This window comes from Stegostoma tigrinum, chromosome 33 (genome assembly GCF_030684315.1).
Source record: "Stegostoma tigrinum isolate sSteTig4 chromosome 33, sSteTig4.hap1, whole genome shotgun sequence".
In the NCBI taxonomy this organism is placed as follows: domain Eukaryota; kingdom Metazoa; phylum Chordata; class Chondrichthyes; order Orectolobiformes; family Stegostomatidae; genus Stegostoma; species Stegostoma tigrinum.
This window is the reverse complement of record NC_081386.1, coordinates 19,789,024-19,808,354: the sequence shown is the minus strand read 5'-3', so window position 1 is coordinate 19,808,354 and position 19,331 is coordinate 19,789,024. Positions and strand designations below refer to the sequence as shown.

General features: G+C 41.1%; 2 protein-coding genes across 2 annotated transcripts in view; both read right to left on the bottom strand.

Moving 5' to 3' along the window:
- The window catches only part of LOC125467222 (unconventional myosin-Va), a 199,052-nt gene extending 198,364 nt beyond the window's left edge, over positions 1 to 688 (bottom strand). Inside the window, exon 1 of the mRNA XM_059639156.1 lies at positions 354 to 688. Coding sequence (XP_059495139.1) covers positions 354 to 380 — 27 coding nt within the window. The 5' untranslated portion in view covers positions 381 to 688. The remainder of the gene's footprint in view (positions 1 to 353) is intronic.
- A 6,529-nt stretch (positions 689 to 7,217) lies between these two features.
- arpp19a (cAMP-regulated phosphoprotein 19a) lies at positions 7,218 to 18,660 on the bottom strand. Its single transcript, XM_048563034.2, has 3 exons — positions 18,529 to 18,660; positions 11,508 to 11,630; positions 7,218 to 8,148 (listed from the first exon to the last, which is right to left on the bottom strand). Exons 1-3 carry the CDS (start codon positions 18,586 to 18,588, stop codon positions 7,978 to 7,980), a joined length of 354 nt encoding a protein of 117 aa, XP_048418991.1. The 5' UTR covers positions 18,589 to 18,660; the 3' UTR covers positions 7,218 to 7,977.
- Between the last annotated feature and the right edge of the window lie 671 nt (positions 18,661 to 19,331).

The window sequence follows — 19,331 nt, the reverse complement described above, 5'->3', positions numbered from 1 at the left end:
GGTCTATGCAAATAGGATAAATGTATCTTCTCTTCTTCTCCACCCTCAGAAACACACACACACACATATACAGCCAGATCGAATGTCACACCAGAACGGCTCCTCTCTCGCCACTGAATCACAAAAGCCAAGAACATTAACAGCTTCAAGGACCACATCTCCTAGCCTCTCCTTCCTATATCTATTGTTCAATAGAAACCTCGTTCCTTTCTCCCCCTTCCTCCTCCCCAAGCCCAGTCTGACCGTCTTTGCAATACACTCGACAACAGGATGCACCGCGGTGATTTGCATTCGGCTGACCGGGCTGAAGAAACGCAGCCAAAGAGAGGGGTTGGAGATGTGAAAATCTGTACCTTAGTGAAGAGCTCGGATGCTGCCATTCTCCTGTGGGGCGAGTCTGTGCCTGTGCCACCGTCCGGAGCAGCCTCCTTCCCCAATGCTCAGCGGCTGGAAAGGGTTGTAAGGGAGGACAGTCAGCTCCAACAAAACATCGGCTTTCCAAATCAAAAGGAATCCCGGAGCAAAGTGCACCCAGCGCCTGCTTCCTCCCTTTGAAAATCTCAGCCTAAGGTACCAAACGCCATGTTACCTGTGTCACTGAAATGCTACCCGGCTGTGCATTCTGGGTACGACAGATAGACCTAAAAAGATGCTTTCCTGCACACAGCGAGAAAAATCTGTGCTCAACGTGCCTCCCATCGGCGGCGGCAGCAGCAAGTCACAGAGTCAGAACTATCAGAAATGTACCCGGAAAGCCAGCGCCACCGTTAGGTTGTGAGGAGCTCTGGAAAATAAGCAGGGCATGGGGAGAGCCCAGAACATGCAGAGATACTCCACACTCAGTTCTCTGTGGGGGCCACGTGTAGCCGAAAACATATCTACACCAAACTCTTACGTTGACCCCACACCCCATTTCCAAACGTTTGCAAGCAATTGATGCACTTTAACGCGCTTGGAATTTGTTCTGGGAGTGTTTTTCGATTTGAATTTAAAAACTAATTAGGTCACATCTCTTATAATAGTGTGAAGCTGGATGAACACAGCAGGCCAAGCAGCATCTCAGGAGCGCAAAAGCTGACGTTTCGGGCCTAGACCCTTCATCAGAGAGAGGTTTCGGGCCTAGACCCTTCATCAGAGAGGTCTGATGAAGGGTCTAGGCCCGAAACGTCAGCTTTTATGCTCCTGAGATGCTGCTTGGCCTGCTGTATTCATCCAGCTCCACATCTTGTTCTCACGGATTATCCAGCATCTGCAGTTCCCATTATCTCTGATACAGTTCTTGTTCGCATATGATTTTATTTTAATGTCGATACATTTATAAAGAAACAACTTACATACAACTTATATTTCATCTAATCGAGTTAATTTCCAAAGCTGGTTTAATCAATTGCGTCTGTCTCTGGGGGTGGATGTGGAAGGTACGCGTTCTCGAAAAGCTACTAAATCGACCAAGAAACAAGCAGTAGTCTGGAATAAAAATGAAAAATGCCGGAGAAACTCAGCAGGTCTGACAGCATCCGCAGAGGGGGGAAAGAAACAGAAAGAACGTTGAATCCAACGAGACCCTCCTTACTTCATAGATACAACCAGACCTGCAGTTAACCGCAGCCGTTTAAAACAGCTGTAACTTATCAGACATGATGACCGAAATCGGAAGGTGAATTGCATTTGGCCGGGGCAAACTGCCTAGATACTAATGTTAAACCAATCCAATGAAATGAAAAGGACGGAGGACTCTTGTGGCATTGTGGTAGCGCCTGTGCCGTCTCTGTTTCCGAACCAACAGGTATCACAACACATATGAACACGTTAATGAAAAATATCTACATAATAGAATCAGACATTAACATGTTTGGTCAAGCCCTGTTAGATTGCAATGAGCAGAGGCGACACGTGAAGGAATGAGACAGAAAGTTACGGTCTGGAATTCGCTGGGAGGAGGATAGAATTGGGTCCAAATCGAACAAATTGGGCAAATACATCAAACGTGCAAGGCTCTGGGGATTGCTTAGAAGTGGCATTAAAGGGAAATGCTCAGGTAGATGGTGAAAGTATAATGGGCTGAACAGCCTTCTCTGCTTGCACAGTACGGACACTTCTCTAGTTGTGTCTTAAATTTGCATTCAGCCAGTGTATCATTGATGCGAGGCTGATATTACAGCAACTCAGTCAGTAATCTAGATTGTTAATCAGGTACCATGAACAGACTCCCCCAAAGAAATAAAATTATATCCTCCAGAGAACGCAAACTCCATTTCGGTTTCAGTAGGTCCAAATAGCAGATGTATTCATTGATGCAATGCTAAATTCCTCACATTTAGTCTAATGTAGCGCTGTGAATGGAACTAAAGACAGGCTGAACAACAGTAGTAAGAGTTACTTTTACAGAAACCCAAAGAAAAGGCTGAAGACTTGAAATTTACCGTAAGCAGGAGAGCACGGGGATTTTTTTTAAAATGTTATTCTTGGCAGTACTAGGTTTTTTTAAATAAAGATAATCCAGTATTCATTCAATTCCTGCATCTCCCTGCACGTCAAACGTTTAGCCGCTTTCCTTTAAAAGATGCAAGTCTCTATAGCGGTTCATTTCTTGTTCCAGCAGCTAAGTGTGAAAATTTTAGATAGATGACCGCCCTCGAGTTCTTAAAATGAATATTTTCCTGCTTAGTGAAAACAAATCCTCAGGCTGTAAATAAGTTTATTCTAAAGCACAGGGGAGCATGTTAAACCTTAAAAGGACATAATAACACTGGTTAAGCCAATGTCACCCAATACTACCTGTCTTGAAGACAGCAGTGTTGAGCTTCCTTACTGAAGCTACGCAGTCCTTTTGGAATAGGAAAGCCAACAGAACTACAAGGGAGTTTTTGGACTTCAATCCTTGAACAGGAAGGAAGTGACAATTTAGTTCCAAGTCAGAATAGAGAGGAATCTGAAACTGGTGATATAAAGGACAACAAAAACAAGGAAAATGGAATAAATATGAAAAAACTTCTATTAAGCATTTTCTTTCAATGTGATTGTTTAGTTTTAAATTCCATATTTCAGAAAGGATGTGAACACATTCAAGCTGCAGCCAACAATTAGATGAATGGTTCAAGACACGAGTAATTTTAGTTGATTGAATATAATAGCATCTAGGTCTGTTGAGGGGTCAAGTGATTTTTTCTCCCCCAGAAGAATAAACAGAAATGATCATTTTGGTGTAAGGATCAAGAACCAGAGGATAATGACATAAGCTGATTGACAATGAGAAGCTTTAAAATACACATTGCAACAAATGCAGAAATACAGAGTGCACTGCCAGTATGTCAGAATCAGACCTAATCATTATCCAAGGGAACATGTGTCGCTGCAACGAAGACAGGCAAAATGGCAGAGTGAGCTGCTTTTGCAGAAAACTAGCTCAGAACATAAAAGGGCTGAACTGTGTTCTAGAACCTTTCTAACTTTTCTTAAAAAAAAAATCTTCCAAGTTTAAAAGATATTTCTGAACTTGAAAATTAAAGCATTGAATATACATATTTTTTTTAAAAAGTGTAGGTGTTTTTATAATTAAACCGTCTTATTTCAAACACGCTTATCAGGTAGTCAAGCACTCCAATTTGAAGTGCAAGATAATGTACAAACCAGGTGAGGTGACACTTGTTCATCCTGAGAAAATGGGTGTGAATCTTGCTCAGCAGTTTATTTTAAAAATCCACCTGCATCTACTGATACAAACTGTTGGCACTTGAAGTCAACATGGATGCAAATGTGTAGCACTAGAACTTGATATCCATCAGCTATGGAATCTAATGGCACTGGGATTAGTGGGATCAGCAGACAGAAGTATTTGTCTAAAAAAAACGTCACTGACCAGAAGCACTGTTTACCTCTCCACAGACTGTAACCAAACTTTTGACATACTGTTTATATTTCAAACATACCTCATGCTGGGATGACAGAATGTGAAAGAAATAATATGGTAGATTTTATTTATCAGCATACAGCCTAAACTTAAATGTCTACACATTTCACAGTATGCTATAGTATAACCCACAAGTAACAGATTTTTAATGAGATGAAACCATTTCATCGTATGCATAGTTGACAGGAGTCTGAATGGAGGCCATCAAGTCTTTCCCAATTGATGAAAGAGACTACAAAAAGACTAATATTGCTAATGAAACTAATTTAAATTTTACTGCAACAGTGTGAGGAATTCAAATCTTGTCTCATTACAAAACTGGTTGATGTCCATTGAAATAGATGCCAATGAAAATTCTGATTTAAAATCTGTATAATTTGAGACTAGAAAAATGTAATAATCTGAAGAACTGATCTTTATCTTTCAAAAGTCCCTGGAGTCTGGGAAAGTCTCAGATGATTGGAAAATTGCTGTTGTAACTCCCTTGTTTAAAGGATCAAGGCAAAAGATGGAAAATTGTAGGCTGATTAGCCTAACCTCAGTAGTTGGTAAAATTCTAGAATCCATTGTCAAGGATGAGATTTCTAAATTCCTGGAAGTGCAGGGTCAGATTAGACCAAGTCAGCATGGATTTAGTAAGGGGAGGTTGTGCCTGACAAACCTGTTAGAATTCTTTGAAGTGGTAACAAGTATGTTAGACCAGGGAAACCCAGTAGATGTTATCTACCTAGACTTCCAAAAGGCCTTTGATAAGGTGTCTCACGGGAGGCTGCTGAGCAAGGTGAGGGCCCATGCTGTTCGAGGTGAGCTACTGGCTTGGATTGAGGATTGTCTGTCTGACAGAAAGCAGAGAGTTGGGATAAAAGGCTCTTTTTCAGAATGGCAACCGGTGACAAGCGGTGTCCCGCAGGGTTCAGTGTTGGGGCCGCAGCTGTTCACCTTGTACATTAATGATCTGGATGAAGGGACCGGGGGCATTCTGGCAAAGTTTGCTGATAATACAAAGACAGTTGGACAGGCAGGTAGTACTGAAGAGGTGGGGAAGCTGCAGAAAGATTTAGACAGTTTAGGAGAGTGGTCCAGGAAATGGCTGATGAAATTCAATGTGAGTAAATGTGAAGTTTTGCACTTTGGAAAAAAAGAATACAGGCATGGACTATTTCTAAATGGTGAGAAAATTCATAAAGCAGAATACAAAGGGATCTGGGAGTGTTGGCCCAGGATTCTCTAAAGATTAACTTGCAGGTAGAGTCCGTGATTAAGAAAGCAAATGTAATGTGTTTATCTCAGGAGGGTTGGAATATAAAAGCAAAAACGTGCTTCTGTGGCTTTATAAAACTCTAGTTAGGCCCCATTTAGAATACTGTGTCCAATTTTGGGCCCCACACCTCAGGAAGGACATACTAGCCCTGGAGCTTGTCCAGCAGAGATTCACACGGATGATCCCTGGAATGGTAGGTTTAACATATGATGAACGGCTAAGGATCCTGGGATTGTACTCAGAGTTTAGAAGGTTGAGGGGAGATCTAATAGAAACTTACTAGATAATGTATGGCTTAGAAGGGGTGGACACTAGGAAGTTGTTTCCATTAGACGGGGAGACTAGGACCCGTAAGCACAGCCTTAGAGGGGGTAAATTTAAAACTGAAATGAGACATTTCTTCAGCGAGTGTAGCAGGCTTGTGGAATTCACTGCCACGGACTGCAGTGGAGACCGGGACGTTGGATGCCTTCAAGGCAGAAATCGACAAATTCTTGATCTCACAAGGAATCAAGGGCTACGGGGAGAGAGCAGGGAAGTGGAGTTGAAATGCCCATCAGCCATGATTTAAATGGCAGAGTGGACTTGATGGGCCAAACGGCCTTACTTCCACTCCCATGTCTTATGGTTTATTATTGTATTATTCATGCTCCAACTTGTCAGTCTCCAATAATAATGGAGGCCAGTTAGTAATCAATTTCAAGTAACACGATCCTGTGATTTTTATGTTACAATTAAAACCTTTAAGGAAACTAGTCTAATTAAAGGAAAAACGGAGGTACTGCAGTTGCAGTTCAGGATTACATCGCTATTACCCATCATACTCAGTTCTGTATTTTAAGAAAAGCCTTGAGCAAAAACATTGACCTGTTACTTCCAGCAGAAGCAAATGATCAGCATGGTATATTCGGCCTAAAGCATTAGGCACTACATAAACACCTCAATGTCACAAACCTTTACCAACTAAACAGTAAGACTAGAATACACTCCACATATTAAGGATCTAACCACTCTGTACGAAGTGGTGATCCCAAAGGATTAGTGACATTTTTTAAAAAGGTTCCTTTCATCCTCATCTCAACATAATGCATTGGTTAATCTGTGGGAGTCTCAGCTAAGAAGTCAGACAAAGGGAAGGCAGCCTGCAGGCTGGAATTCACTTGGACAGAAGGCAAAAATTGAGAAGTAATGTTCATAAGGATACAAACTTTCTTACAGCATGTACAACTTTAATATTTAAGCTATATTTTTCATTCATCAGAAGGTACGAGACCCAGTTCTTTAAGTATTGTTGCATTCTACTACTCACCTACTCACATTAATCAAGTTCGGATTGGCATGATGATACCCATTTGCTTTTGGTAGTTTATGCTTCAATAACTACCTCAGAGGAGGTAATGATGAGTTATGAGTAATATCCCTGTCTTCAGATTCCACTCCAGGATTTGATGACAAAGGAAGGGGTGTTCTTAACACAGCTAAACAGGTCAACTATCAACTTTTAATTCCTTCCAACATACGCAATGGCAGGCAATAACAGTGTAAGATTCCTGATGAACCATGCTAGAAAGAAAAAGTTGGAACCACTACCATCACTATTCATAGCTCAAGACTACAACAAACATGGCCTGATGAGTGTTGTAGATCTGATTGCTGCTAACAGAGTGAGATTTGTCTTTTTCTGCCTGGGTCGATATAAAACTTTCTTCCTTGCCCTACTCAGTGGAAAATGATATTTATTTAAATATTGAACATTATCTGGACATTCAAATTATGTGAATTACTGAAAGTGATATTTTGCTTTTAATCATTCAAGTTCAGTTGGAAACAAGTCTATCACAACATCCCCAACTGATGCCAAAGGTCTATCAACCAGCTAAAAAATGATAGTTGCACTTCCTCAGTAATGTTTTGAGGACTTCAGACATATCTATAAAGCATAGGAATTTTAACAGTGCAGGGATTTCAGGTGATTTTCTATGTTCAAGATACACAGCAATCAAATATTTACAAATAATTTGCCAGTGTTTAAGGCAGCCACTGCACTTATTGTCCAAAACTATTTTATTTACAAAACAATGGCACAAAGTGACTGCACAGTCTATGCTCATGCACATTTCAATCACCTTGAATATATGACATCCCTAACCTATCAATCTTGAGTTAATACCATTCAGACCAGCTAGAGGCACCGAAATGAACTGAAACACATCCAAGAGGGGAAATCAGAGTGGACAAATATTGTCCAATTTACAGACATTTAAATAGGTTTAAAGCTCTTAAGTTCCTCAAGATTAGCTGAGAAATGGACAGCTGTCCTGGTTTTCAAACATGCCATTTCCATTTTAGTGTTAACACCCACAAGGACGGTTTACTTGCAATATTATAAACAGAATTACACAAGAGCATGAAAAAAAGAAACAGAGGTTTACCTAACTCAAGTCTAGATTAGAAACACACATTACACTAATTAATGGGAAACCAGAAACAGTAAAAATGTAAAACACTTAATGGGAGTGCTTCTACTGAAGTTACCATATGTACATTTCTGCCTCAGTGTTGTAATTGACTACTTCCTACTTTTAACACCGAAGTCCTATTCATCAGTGCATGGTTTATAGTTTATGAAATCTCAGGCAGGTCCTCAGTCTGAATTTGAAGGACTTTCTTGCGGCAACAACTTGGCACTGTAGTTATCTGCTAAGCTGTCAGTCATGATGTAATGGAACAAGGAAAAAAGCTAAAACACAGGAATTAATAGCAAGAAAAAGGAATGACAAGAGTTTTATGCATTCCTCATGAGGTATCAGACAGCCAGTTTGCTAGCAACAAGGGAAGGTTTTCTCTGAGGGAGATCTTGTGGAGTGGGAATGTGTTCCCCAGTCACTTGGTTCTTGTCCGCTCCACTGTTTGGCAGCTGCTTGTTCTTGATTTTAGCTTTAGCCATATTGTAATCTCCTGAATCAAAGTACTTCGGCTGCAACACAAAATAAAGAAAAATTCACATGGTAGCAATCGTTCCATTTCTAAAAAGCTTGATTTCTCAAAATCTAAAAACTTAATTACAGTCACTTTGCAAAATAGCACCAAAATTAACGATAACGAGGTGTAAAGCTGGATGAACACGGCAGGCCAAGCAGCATTGAGTAGCAGGAAGGCTGACTTTTCAGGCCTAGACCCTTCTTCAGAAACCCTTCTTTTCTCAAGAAGGGTCTAGACCCAAAACATCAGCCTTCCTGCTTGGCCTGCTGTGTTCATCCGGTTCTACACCTTGTTATCTCAGATTCTTCAGTTCCTACTATCTCCAAAAATTTAAACCATCTGATGATGCAGTGTAAGCCACACTTCTGCAACTGGCGTTTACTGAAGTTACATAAATTTTAAAGCTATCTCCTGCCAAGTTGGAGGGGTATCAGAAATGGTTGCACGTGTACTCAATGCCCCAGCACAACTAGTTGGTAGTCCAACTACACTAAGCCCCAAAAGATGACCATAAGAAAAAAAGAAGTTGACTATTGAGGCAATTTAGACTGCTCTACTATTTAATGAGATCTTGGATGATCTGACGATCCCCCAACCTTACTTTCCTGCCTTTTCCCCAAAACCTTTGGTCCCTTTATGTTCAAAAATCTTAGCCTTGAATACGTTTAAGGAGCTAGCCTTCGTAGTAGAAACTAGAGATTCAATACCTCCTCACACCTGTCTTAAATGGACAGCCCCCTACCCAATTATGTCTTCTGCTCCTCAACTCTCCCACGGGTAGAACAATCTTTCTACGCCTACCCCCATCAATCCTCCAAGCATCTTACACATTTCAATAAGGTCGCATCTCATTCTTTTAAACTTCAATGAGTTCATGCCCAACCTATCTTGACATAAGACAGCTCCTCCAAACCCAGGATAAAACTAGTGAACTTTCTCTGATCTGCCTACAATGCCACTTTATCTTCCCAAGTGGACCAAAAATGTTTACAATATTCCAGATGTGGTATGACCAGTGCCTTGTATAGTTTTACAAAAACTTCCTTCCTTTTACAATCCATTCCCTTTTAAAGAAAAGCTTGCATTCCATTTGCCATCCTAATCCCCATGAACTTGAATGTTGGTTTTGAGATTCATGCACAAGGATTCCTAAATTCCTTCGTTCTGTAGCTTTCTGCAGATTTCCTCCATTTAAATAATATCTAGCTCCTCTATTCTCCCTGCCAAAGTGTAGAACCTAATTTTCCCCCATATTCCACAGAATATTCACTGTCATATTTTCAGCCCTATTGCTAAAACAGTCTATATATATATCTCTGCAGACTGTCATCCTCTCCACTGCCTTTTCTACCTACTTGGCAATAGTACATTCACTCTCCTTTTCAAAGTTATTAACATCTATTGTCAATAGCTATGGTCTCAGAACTGAACCTACATTGAAATGATTTTTTTCAAAAACTTAATATTGTTTATAAAAGAATATTATTGGCTGTACAAATATATAATTAGTCTTTTGATATCATACACAAAAAAGTATTGACTACTAAAAACCAAGCATTTTCAATGAGACTTTCCAAAAAAGCAACAAAGTGGGGATTCACGGTGGAGAGATAAACACTCTGTTACAACTCATACCCTAATAGTTTCCAGTTATGCATTGCAAAAGAAAAAACAAAAAAATCAAAAAATCAATCTAAAACTTAGAAGCCATAGACCGACTGATACGGCGTATGAAGGAAGTACTCCCCCAAGTGTTACAGCCCTAAAACACAGCAAAAATAAAATGCTGTGAATACACCCAAAAAGTGTTTAAAAACAAACAATACACTGATACCTTTTTCACACATCTGAAACTACAGCCACAAAAAATTACTTCAATCAAGTGGAAAGTAGGGAACTGGAGCTGCACTACAATTAATTCATCTGGACATACAAATTTGGAGAGATCCAAACAATCTCCGTGGATTAAATTGCAGAATTACAAAACTAGGACCCATAGTCCATACATCAAATCATAAGGGGATAATTTTTTATACTAATTATAAATTAACCAAACAAACTTGGACAGGAGGTATTTTAGTTGTGAATGGAAAGGATTTTCTGTATTACCATTGCAGAAAATGGTAAAATACTTAGCACCGATTTCAGGAGATACATATAAAACAGTTATAATAGGTTATGTAAAGACAAAAAAGTTATTTGAACATTAATGGAAGATAAATACTTGGCATGAGGAAACAAGGAAAGTTTATTCTCCAAAACACTTCAGAAAAGGAAAACTGCACTACAGAATTCAATACATTTACAGCTCATTGCAAAACTAGTTGCAAATACATTTCTGTTTGGCAAGGAAAGTGGTGATAGTTAGCAGATAGTCAAACTTCTGTTGGTGAACTGAGTAAAGAAAGATACAACTAAGCACACTGCTAATCAGATCATAAGTAGAAAATATGCAAATATAGTTATCTGATGTTCTATGTTCTATATTCTATGACATAAGTAAACTGTTCGAGAAGATTCTTCCTCATTCCAGCATTGTTGAATTTTACCACAGATAAGATATTAGAAATAGGGCTTTCACTTCAGAATAATGATTTTAGCAATCCCAAGAGAGGCCAGTTATGGGAAGCAGTTAGTTTCTTTTAACATTATTCTAACACAATGACTTTCCAGTAAATAAGAAGTGAGTGAGCAGCAAGCCAAGTGAAATCTGATAGGTCAAAAGGAGCAACAGCCTTAAAATGCTTGAATTCAGGCATCAGTATTGACTAGAGTTGGTCAAAAAGACCAAAATTCAAGGCCAGAGTTATACTGCTGCATTTAGCTAACTAGAGGATCTCAGTGTGCATACACTTATATGCCTGAATTGTTCACTTGCCCAAATATCCACCACTGAAGGTCAGGAGAAAAAGTACTATAAAGTGCATGGTCAGACCATCGCAATACTGAGACAGTTAAAGAGTCATAAAACATATTAAAAACAAATTGAATGGAACAAAGAATTGAGAAAGCAAATAAATACTGCTACAATAACAGCTATTACACGCGCAGAAAATAAACAGGGTAAACAAAGTTGCTTTTGGAAAGTGCACTTGGAATTGTGCCCTGGAATTTTTTTTAAAAAAGTGGAAGGAGAGAAGATTCAGACAACCTTTGTTTAGCAAATTTCAACAAATTGTTTATCTTGCCAAATAGTAAGAACTCAATTCAAATAACCATACAGCTTAAAGACATTGGGTATGATTACAAATTCAATATTGGAAGTTTACTCACTAGTACAAAGCTACGTACAACTGAAATCAAATCGAAAATTACTCATAACAGATGTCAAAGTTAATTCTTACAAATACTTACATCCTTCTGCAGACGTTTCCTCAAAAACTCTGATCCACCAGGTTTTTGTCCCAACTTTGGATACTTTAACTTCAATTTTGCTTCCTCAGCCTTTTCGGGACTGATTACTGTGTCATCCATTTCCTGGAAAGCAAACAGAAAACAATCAGTGGACATTATTCAGTTCTAATGCTATTTTATCATCTCATGCTCTAACTTACCAAAAATAGTATCTCAATACCAACACAATGAACTTTAGCAATTCTGACTTGAGATTATATCAATGTCAAACTTCAGATAATACCAAATTTGGGATAGGGAGTGTTTAACTAATATTAACAAGATTGCCACAATATACAACCTGAATATACGAGGTAATATTTCAGTTGGGGTTTAAAGAGACCAGATCCTCCTTGGATAACAGAATTTAATTCTTCTTGGAGAGAGGAGGACATTAAAACTAATTGGCAATGAGAAGATACATGTTAACAAATGATCATCAACATTGATGAACTAACAGAGGGATCAATGAGGGGAATGCAGTTTGTATATATGAAGTTCAAAAAGCATATAACAAATTGGTGTAAGGTACAGCAGTACTGTGAAGTGGGTATGTTTGTGAACTGGCAATCAAGAAGAGAGTTCAAATCCCATCATGGCAATTGCAGATTTAAAACTTAGCTGACTTAAAAACCTGGAATAAAAAGACAGCACAAGTAAAGTGATTATGAAATGAGTGGATTGACAAAAAAAGTCCATCTGGTTCACTAATGTACTTGGGCTTGGAATCTCCCATTCCTATACAGTTGCCTGTATGTTACACTAGACCCACAGCTGACTTAACCGCCACAAAATATCTCACTGCAAATGTTCTGGTGGAGCCAAACACCACTTCCAAAGCAGTTACCTGTTGCCCTTTTAGCAATGCCTACATTAAACACTTGTTGGCAATATTCAAATCTGTCAGATTAAAAGGGAATGTAGTTGCATCATCACAAAACTGGCTAAGAACAGAAGCAAAGAGTGACAGGTTTTCCAGAATGCAATTTTCCTCTTATTTGCCTGGTGTACTACAGTACGTGAAGCAATTCATTGTGAGCCAAAACATGCAATATAAATAAAATGGTACACTTCAAAGACAATACCTGGGCACAAGGTACTCACATAGTACAATTATTTTTGTTTTGAGACACAGGGAATTTGATTTGAAGCAGATTAGAAGAATTCATAAGTTTAATAATTATCAAGATTCCATTAAATTTGTAGTCACAGTCCAATCAAAGTATGAAGTTATTTTCTTTCAAAATAACTGACTTCTGCAAACAAAAACCCAATCGTGATCACATCTCCCATGTGGGTGAGATCAGTTACTGCAAATATGCAAAGAAATTGCAAAGCTGGGAATCTAACCAGATAATACTACAGTGCTACTGCATCTCAGATATAAACGTTACAATTAAGACAGCATTCATTATAATAGCATCCAGTGCTTCATCTCCCTTAGGTGAATTATAAAGACAAACTTAACCTTACAATTCCAAATTCCTTTGCAAGTAAACTATTGCCTCAATGATTCAATCATCCTCGGCTACTTTGTAGCTGGGGGCTCCTATGAGGATGGGTTTAAACTATTCACTCTTCCTTGTGGCCTTCCAGTCTATCCTCAGAATCCCACTTGCAACCTCCATCTTCTTGCAGTCTCCTTCCCCTAATCCCTTCAAACCTAAAGGCAATCAACTATCTCTACAAAAAGGTGCTGTCCACTCTACTCCTCTCCCTGCTTTCAGTCCCACATGTTAAAATGCTGGCATGCACTTATCTTGCTCACTGCACCTCCAAGAGCAGATAATTTCTCCCTCACTTGTGAGGCTAGCAGCAAGCACCCGAGAACCAGCCAGTGAATGCAGCAGCTCAATTTCCTTCCATTTTCCCCCAGTGGTTGCTTCCTTGAATGGAATTTTGCAGACAGACAATCTGTAGGCATCACAATCAAATTCACCATTCATGCACATGCATTTTCAGCATTAGAGGGCATAGGAACAGAAGTTCATTTGTCTGCTTGCACTGCTCTTCGAATATCCAGAAAAGGTTCAGGTGCCTCTTCAAAAAAGAAAATAGTTATTGTTGAAAAGGTGACATGTTGCCAAAGCTGTTTGTCTTACATTTATCTGGAAAAAGAATGACAAATCTCAAATGACCTAAACAATCTACATTAGAAAGTGATAAGTGTGAAGCTGGATGAACACAGCAGGCCAAGCAGCATCTCGGGAGCACAAAAGGTGATGGTTCAGGCCTAGACCCTTCGGGGGGGGGGGGGGGGGGGGGAGATGGGGAGCGGGTTCTAAAATAAATAGGGAGAGAGGGGGAGGCAGACCGAAGATGGATAGTGGAGAAGATAGGTGGAGGTGACAGTTTAGGTGGGGAGGGGATAGGTCAGTCCGGGGAGGACGGACAGGTCAAGGAAGTGGAATGAGGTTAGTAGGTGGGAAATGGAGGTGCGGCTTGAGGCAGGAGAGGGGGATAGGTGAGAGGAAGAACAGGTTAGGGAGGCGGGGACAAGCTGGGCTGCTTTTGGGATGTAGTGGGGGAGGGGACGAGCTGGGAGTGGGTGCTTGAATGGGTAGCAAGTTGATTCCAACTGCCCTTGGCAATGCAAAGAAAGCAAAGAAGAAAAGGAAACATTGGCTTCCCAAGTTCTGGTTAATTCACAAAAGCCACAAGGCTTGAACTTGAACACGAACACAGTCATGTTTTCAGAGAACAGGCTCCAACGCAGGAAATCTAATAGGATATGTTACAAGCTCATCTGATTATCTCTAATTCGATGTTAATGCAGTTCAAACTGGAAACAAAAGAAATATATTCAAGCTTGCACAATTCTGAATTCCCCAAGAGCTTTGGGAGCCTATATTTCCCCATTGCTTTCTCCATGACAGCCCCTAGGCCAGAGGGCACTTACCAAACAGCACACTATAGTATAATGCTGTGATCATTTTCAATTAGGCATTCCTGCTTTTCTCATGGCAAAATGGAACGTTTTAAGAACATCTCTTTTCTGCAAGATTCAAGGAAGTTATGCAAAGTTTTTTATATAATACACCAGCTGAAAACAGCATATTCAGAACTTCATACTTGGCGGACGAAATATAACAGGCGTTGCTGCAGAGATTTACTGAAATGGCTCTATGAAAGAAAGACTCCAGTTATTCAGGAGAAATAACAGTGGGCTTTTAATTCCTACAACAGGGAAAGAAACATTTAATGAAGAGTTCAACATTATGAAAGATTTTCATGAATAAATAGGAATCCATTTCCTGTTGCAGGTGAGTCAATAATTGGAGACCAATGATTGAAGCTAATTGTCAAAATGAATCACATACAATATTAGGCTGTATTATAATTGCTCTTTCAAATTAAATCTCCAAGGCCACCAACACAGCAGGTTTGGATTAATTACCAGTCCTTCCTTCAAAACAGCAATGGTGAGCTCACTTTAATGAAAATCCATGATTTTGACTCAATAAATGTAGTAAAGAATTAGGATAGTGAAGACAATCCCATACAAATACTTCCTTGACAATCTAGGGAATGGAGGTCACAGATTTGACGCATTACTGAAGACAACTATTTGCATTATAGGTACTTTCTGAGCAACTTATTCAGAGACATTACTATACACCTCTGGAGTAGATGGTACTTGAAACAGGGCATCCTAGTTGAGAGACCAGGACATACTACCCTGCCACAAGCATCCATTATTTATTTCATATCTTTAACTACAGCCACAGTGCACTGAAGCTGCCCACATGAAAGAGACAGACAGACAGACAGACAGACAGTGGGGAAAGTTAGCAATAATAATGCCATTGAATGGTAAGAGGGATAACAATGTTCTCAGTTTGGAGACTGCCCAACTCCTGTTCTTATATCCTTTCAGCCCCCAAGCCTGTTCCAGGATTCTATGAGAATATGGTTGATCTGGGGCCCAACTCAATTTACCTGGCTTTGGCCCACATTCCGTACATTTTTAAATTTTCTCAAATTTAAAATTAACAGCTTATTTCATATCAATTGCTATGTCAAAGAGTGCTCCAAATCCACACCACCATGTGCATAGAAGTGTTTCTTAACACCTCTCCCGAACTGCCTATCCCTAATTCCCAGACTACATCCCAAACCTGTGGAAACAGTTCATTATCTACCCTGTCTTTTCTTATTAAGAAGATGGAATGCTTTGACCAGATTATCCCATAGCCCTCTAAATTCGACAGAAAGCAGGCATAACTTACACAAATCTATCATAACGTAACCCCTGAAATCCAGGTAACATTCTTTTAAACACATGCTGCACTGTCTCCAAGGCCAAGAAAACCTTCCTATCGTGCGTTACCTGGATCTGCTCAAGATTTCAAGTCAGGTCTAACCAGGGTTTTGTAAAGCTGCAAAGTTCCACATCCTTACATTCCAGTTGTCTAGATGTAAAGGCCAGCATTCCATTAGATTTCTTGATTATTTTCTGTACCTGTCCGAAACATTTTAAAGATCTATGCACCTGAACACCAAGTCGCTTTCAACATCTACTAGGTTTAACATCAGAACATCTAGATCGTCATTGCCTGGAACTTGCGCATAAATGTTAATTGCCACTTAGCCCAAGCCAAGACGTCATGCACAACTTGATGGACTTAATATCCATATACACATGACTGTGGCCAAATGCCACCCTAACTGTATTTAGAAGTTTGTTGACAACACCATTGTAGGCCAGATTTTAAACAAGAGAGAATGCAAGAAAGAAATTCAGTATTTAAGCAGCATGGTGGAAAGACAACAATCTCTCCTTCAACATCAGAAAAAGGAAGGTAGCGGTTATGGGCTCCAGGGAGCAGAGGGCATGCCCTATCTGCATGAACATTGCAAAGGTGGATATGGCTGAGAGCGTCAACTTCCTGGCAGTGATGATTACCAGTGTGTCTTGGTCCACTCACATCAACATGACAGCCAAGAAAGCACAACTTTCTCAGAGATAATGGAAATATGGCATGCCCACAGAGATCCTCAATTTTTCTAGATGCACGACAAACTATTCTACCTGGATGCTTCAACCATGGTTGGCAATATCTTTACCCAAGACCACAAGAGACTACAAAAGAGTTGTGAAAACAGTCCAGTTCATCATGCAAACTAGCCTTCCATCCAGCCTTGGGGAAACCAACATAATCAAAGACCCCTCCCACCCTGGTTACACTCTCTTCCATATACAAATATTCAAGAACAGCTGCCTCCCTGTTAACAGACTTCTCAAATGATAACTCTGTTCTTTCTCTGCACCTGGAACATTGTATTTTGAACTGTTTTGTCACCATGATGCACTTTGTATGGTACAATGTGCCTGTACAGTATATGACATTGATTTATTGTTGTCACATGTCACACAATTAGTTCATGGTCATGCTTGGTTTGAAGTTGTCAATAAAATGTGAAGCAGAGACACTGGGAGAATCAAAACAAAAGCATTAGTGTGCAGGTTATTAGTGATTAGCTACTCAATAGAACTTGTCACAATTCCTTATGATCATTTGTAAAAGACTGGGTGGGAGCACGCCAACGCGACAACAGCTGGCTGAATTTCTACGTTCTTTGAAAGTAATTAACAAATACATTAAAACCTTCATTTTCCATCATAAATCAGATTGCAAAACAGCAAAATCCAATTAAATTCATGTTTGTGCAATAACAGCACGTTATATCGGAATGCAGGTGATTCTGCTCACTGTACTCAGGAGCAGTGCATCAGCAAAATCAGGGCCTAAAGTTAACTCAGCAGATACAGTAAACATAAAAGCAAATAGACACACATGAAATCCTGCACATCGATCTTTCCAATTGGGCAGAGAGTTTATTATGTCACAGGAGATGGAGGCAGCAGCACTCTCTATAAAATGGCTAATACTCCTCATGGTTAGAAGCAGAGTGGGGACCAGGGTACAAATACAACAGGACCTACAGTGTCAACCATTTAACACCAATTCAATGTCACACTCTCCAGCAGCATCTCCATCCCAGCCACTTGCCTCTCCCAATAATTAACCACATCCTATCCTCCCCCCCCCCAACAAAAACCCCACCCCTTCCCCCCTCCCCCAAACAAAACCCCACCCCTTCCCCCTCCCCCAAACAAAACCGCCCCTTCCCCCCTTCTCCCCCAAACAAAACCGCCCCTTCCCCCCTCTCCCGCCCCCTCCCCCCAAAACAAAACCTTCCCTTTCCCCCATCTCCCGCCCCCTCCCCCCAAAACAAAACCTTCCCTTCCCCCATCTCCCGCCCCCTCCCCCCAAAACAAAACCTTCCCTTCCCCCATCTCCCGCCCCCTCCCCCCAAAACAAAACCTTCCCTTCCCCCATCTCCCGCCCCCTCCCCCCAAAACAAAACCTTCCCTTCCCCCATCTCCCGCCCCCTCCCCCCAAAACAAAACCTTCCCTTCCCCCATCTCCCGCCCCCTCCCCCCAAAACAAAACCTTCCCTTCCCCCATCTCCCGCCCCCTACCCCCAAAACAAAACCTTCCCTTCCCCCATCTCCCGCCCCCTCCCCCCAAAACAAAACCTTCCCTTCCCCCATCTCCCGCCCCCTCCCCCCAAAAAACCTTCCTTTCCCTTACCCTCCCCAGCCTCCTGCCCATCCTATTTTCCTACCGCCACTACCTCCGCCTCCCCCGACCCGACCCCATACCCTTTCAGACCTCGCCCTCCATCTCCCCACCGTATCACACTCAACCTCCATCTGAAACGCTCCACTCTCCCTCGGCAACTCCAAGAGAAGACCCCCATCCGCGGGCACAGGCCTAAGCGCAGCCCTCCCCAAGGGGGAAGTGGGCGGCTGGCGCGACGCTGCCTCTAATGCAGCTTTATGCAGCCGGCGATCGAAGTATAGCCAGCCTCCTGCCTGCAGCAATAGGGACCCTCGGCCTCGGCCTCGCCCCCAGATCGCGGTAACCCCCCCCCCGGGTGCCATGCCGGTGTGGTGCGGGCCGCGGTATCCTACCTGCCGTTCTTCACCCGAAGCTTCCTCAGACCGCCTCACTACCTCGTTCCTTGATGACATCGCCGCTGGTCTCAGAGGGAGCGCTGGATAACCGAATCTGAACCGAAGCGTATCCCTCCGCACTGCCGTCTGCGCAGGCGCACTCCCGTCACCCCGCCCACATTTATAACGTCACATATTCTAGAAACTACTTCAGTGATTTTTAATAACAACCTTTCTTTTTCTAAATCCACCTAAATGTATATTTAGTTTTATTTGATTTTCATTTGACAACATCAAGGATTTTCTTCTCGTCCTAACCTCGCATCAGGTCAACGTCCGTCTAGTGACGTCAAGTGCGGTTGCTTCTGGGAATTGTAGTTTCTTGTCCTTTCCCCCTCAACAATAGACAATGAAACACAATGGTCTGATTCATCGTGTTTAGAAGTAGGGGAGCAATACAACCAGTAGAATTAGAATTAGATTTTGCTTTTCAGTGTCAACTGTACAATGTCGCCATTCCCGGTGGAAAGTTCATTTTCAAATATCACTGTGTTTTCCTACTGGATTTCCCTCCCATCAGTTATTTGGCGGAACGCAGGAAAGATGAGAGAACAAAATCACAAAACAAACGGAGATGGGAATGGGTTATCAGTGAAAATGCAAGTCAAATCATAGAATGCTTACAGTGCGGATAGAGGCCATTTGGCCCATTGAGTCTGCACTGTCCCTCTGAAGGCCATAGACCCTATCCCTTTAGCCCTACATTTACCAAAAGTAACCCACACAGCCTGCACATCCCTGGACACTATAAGGCAAGTTAG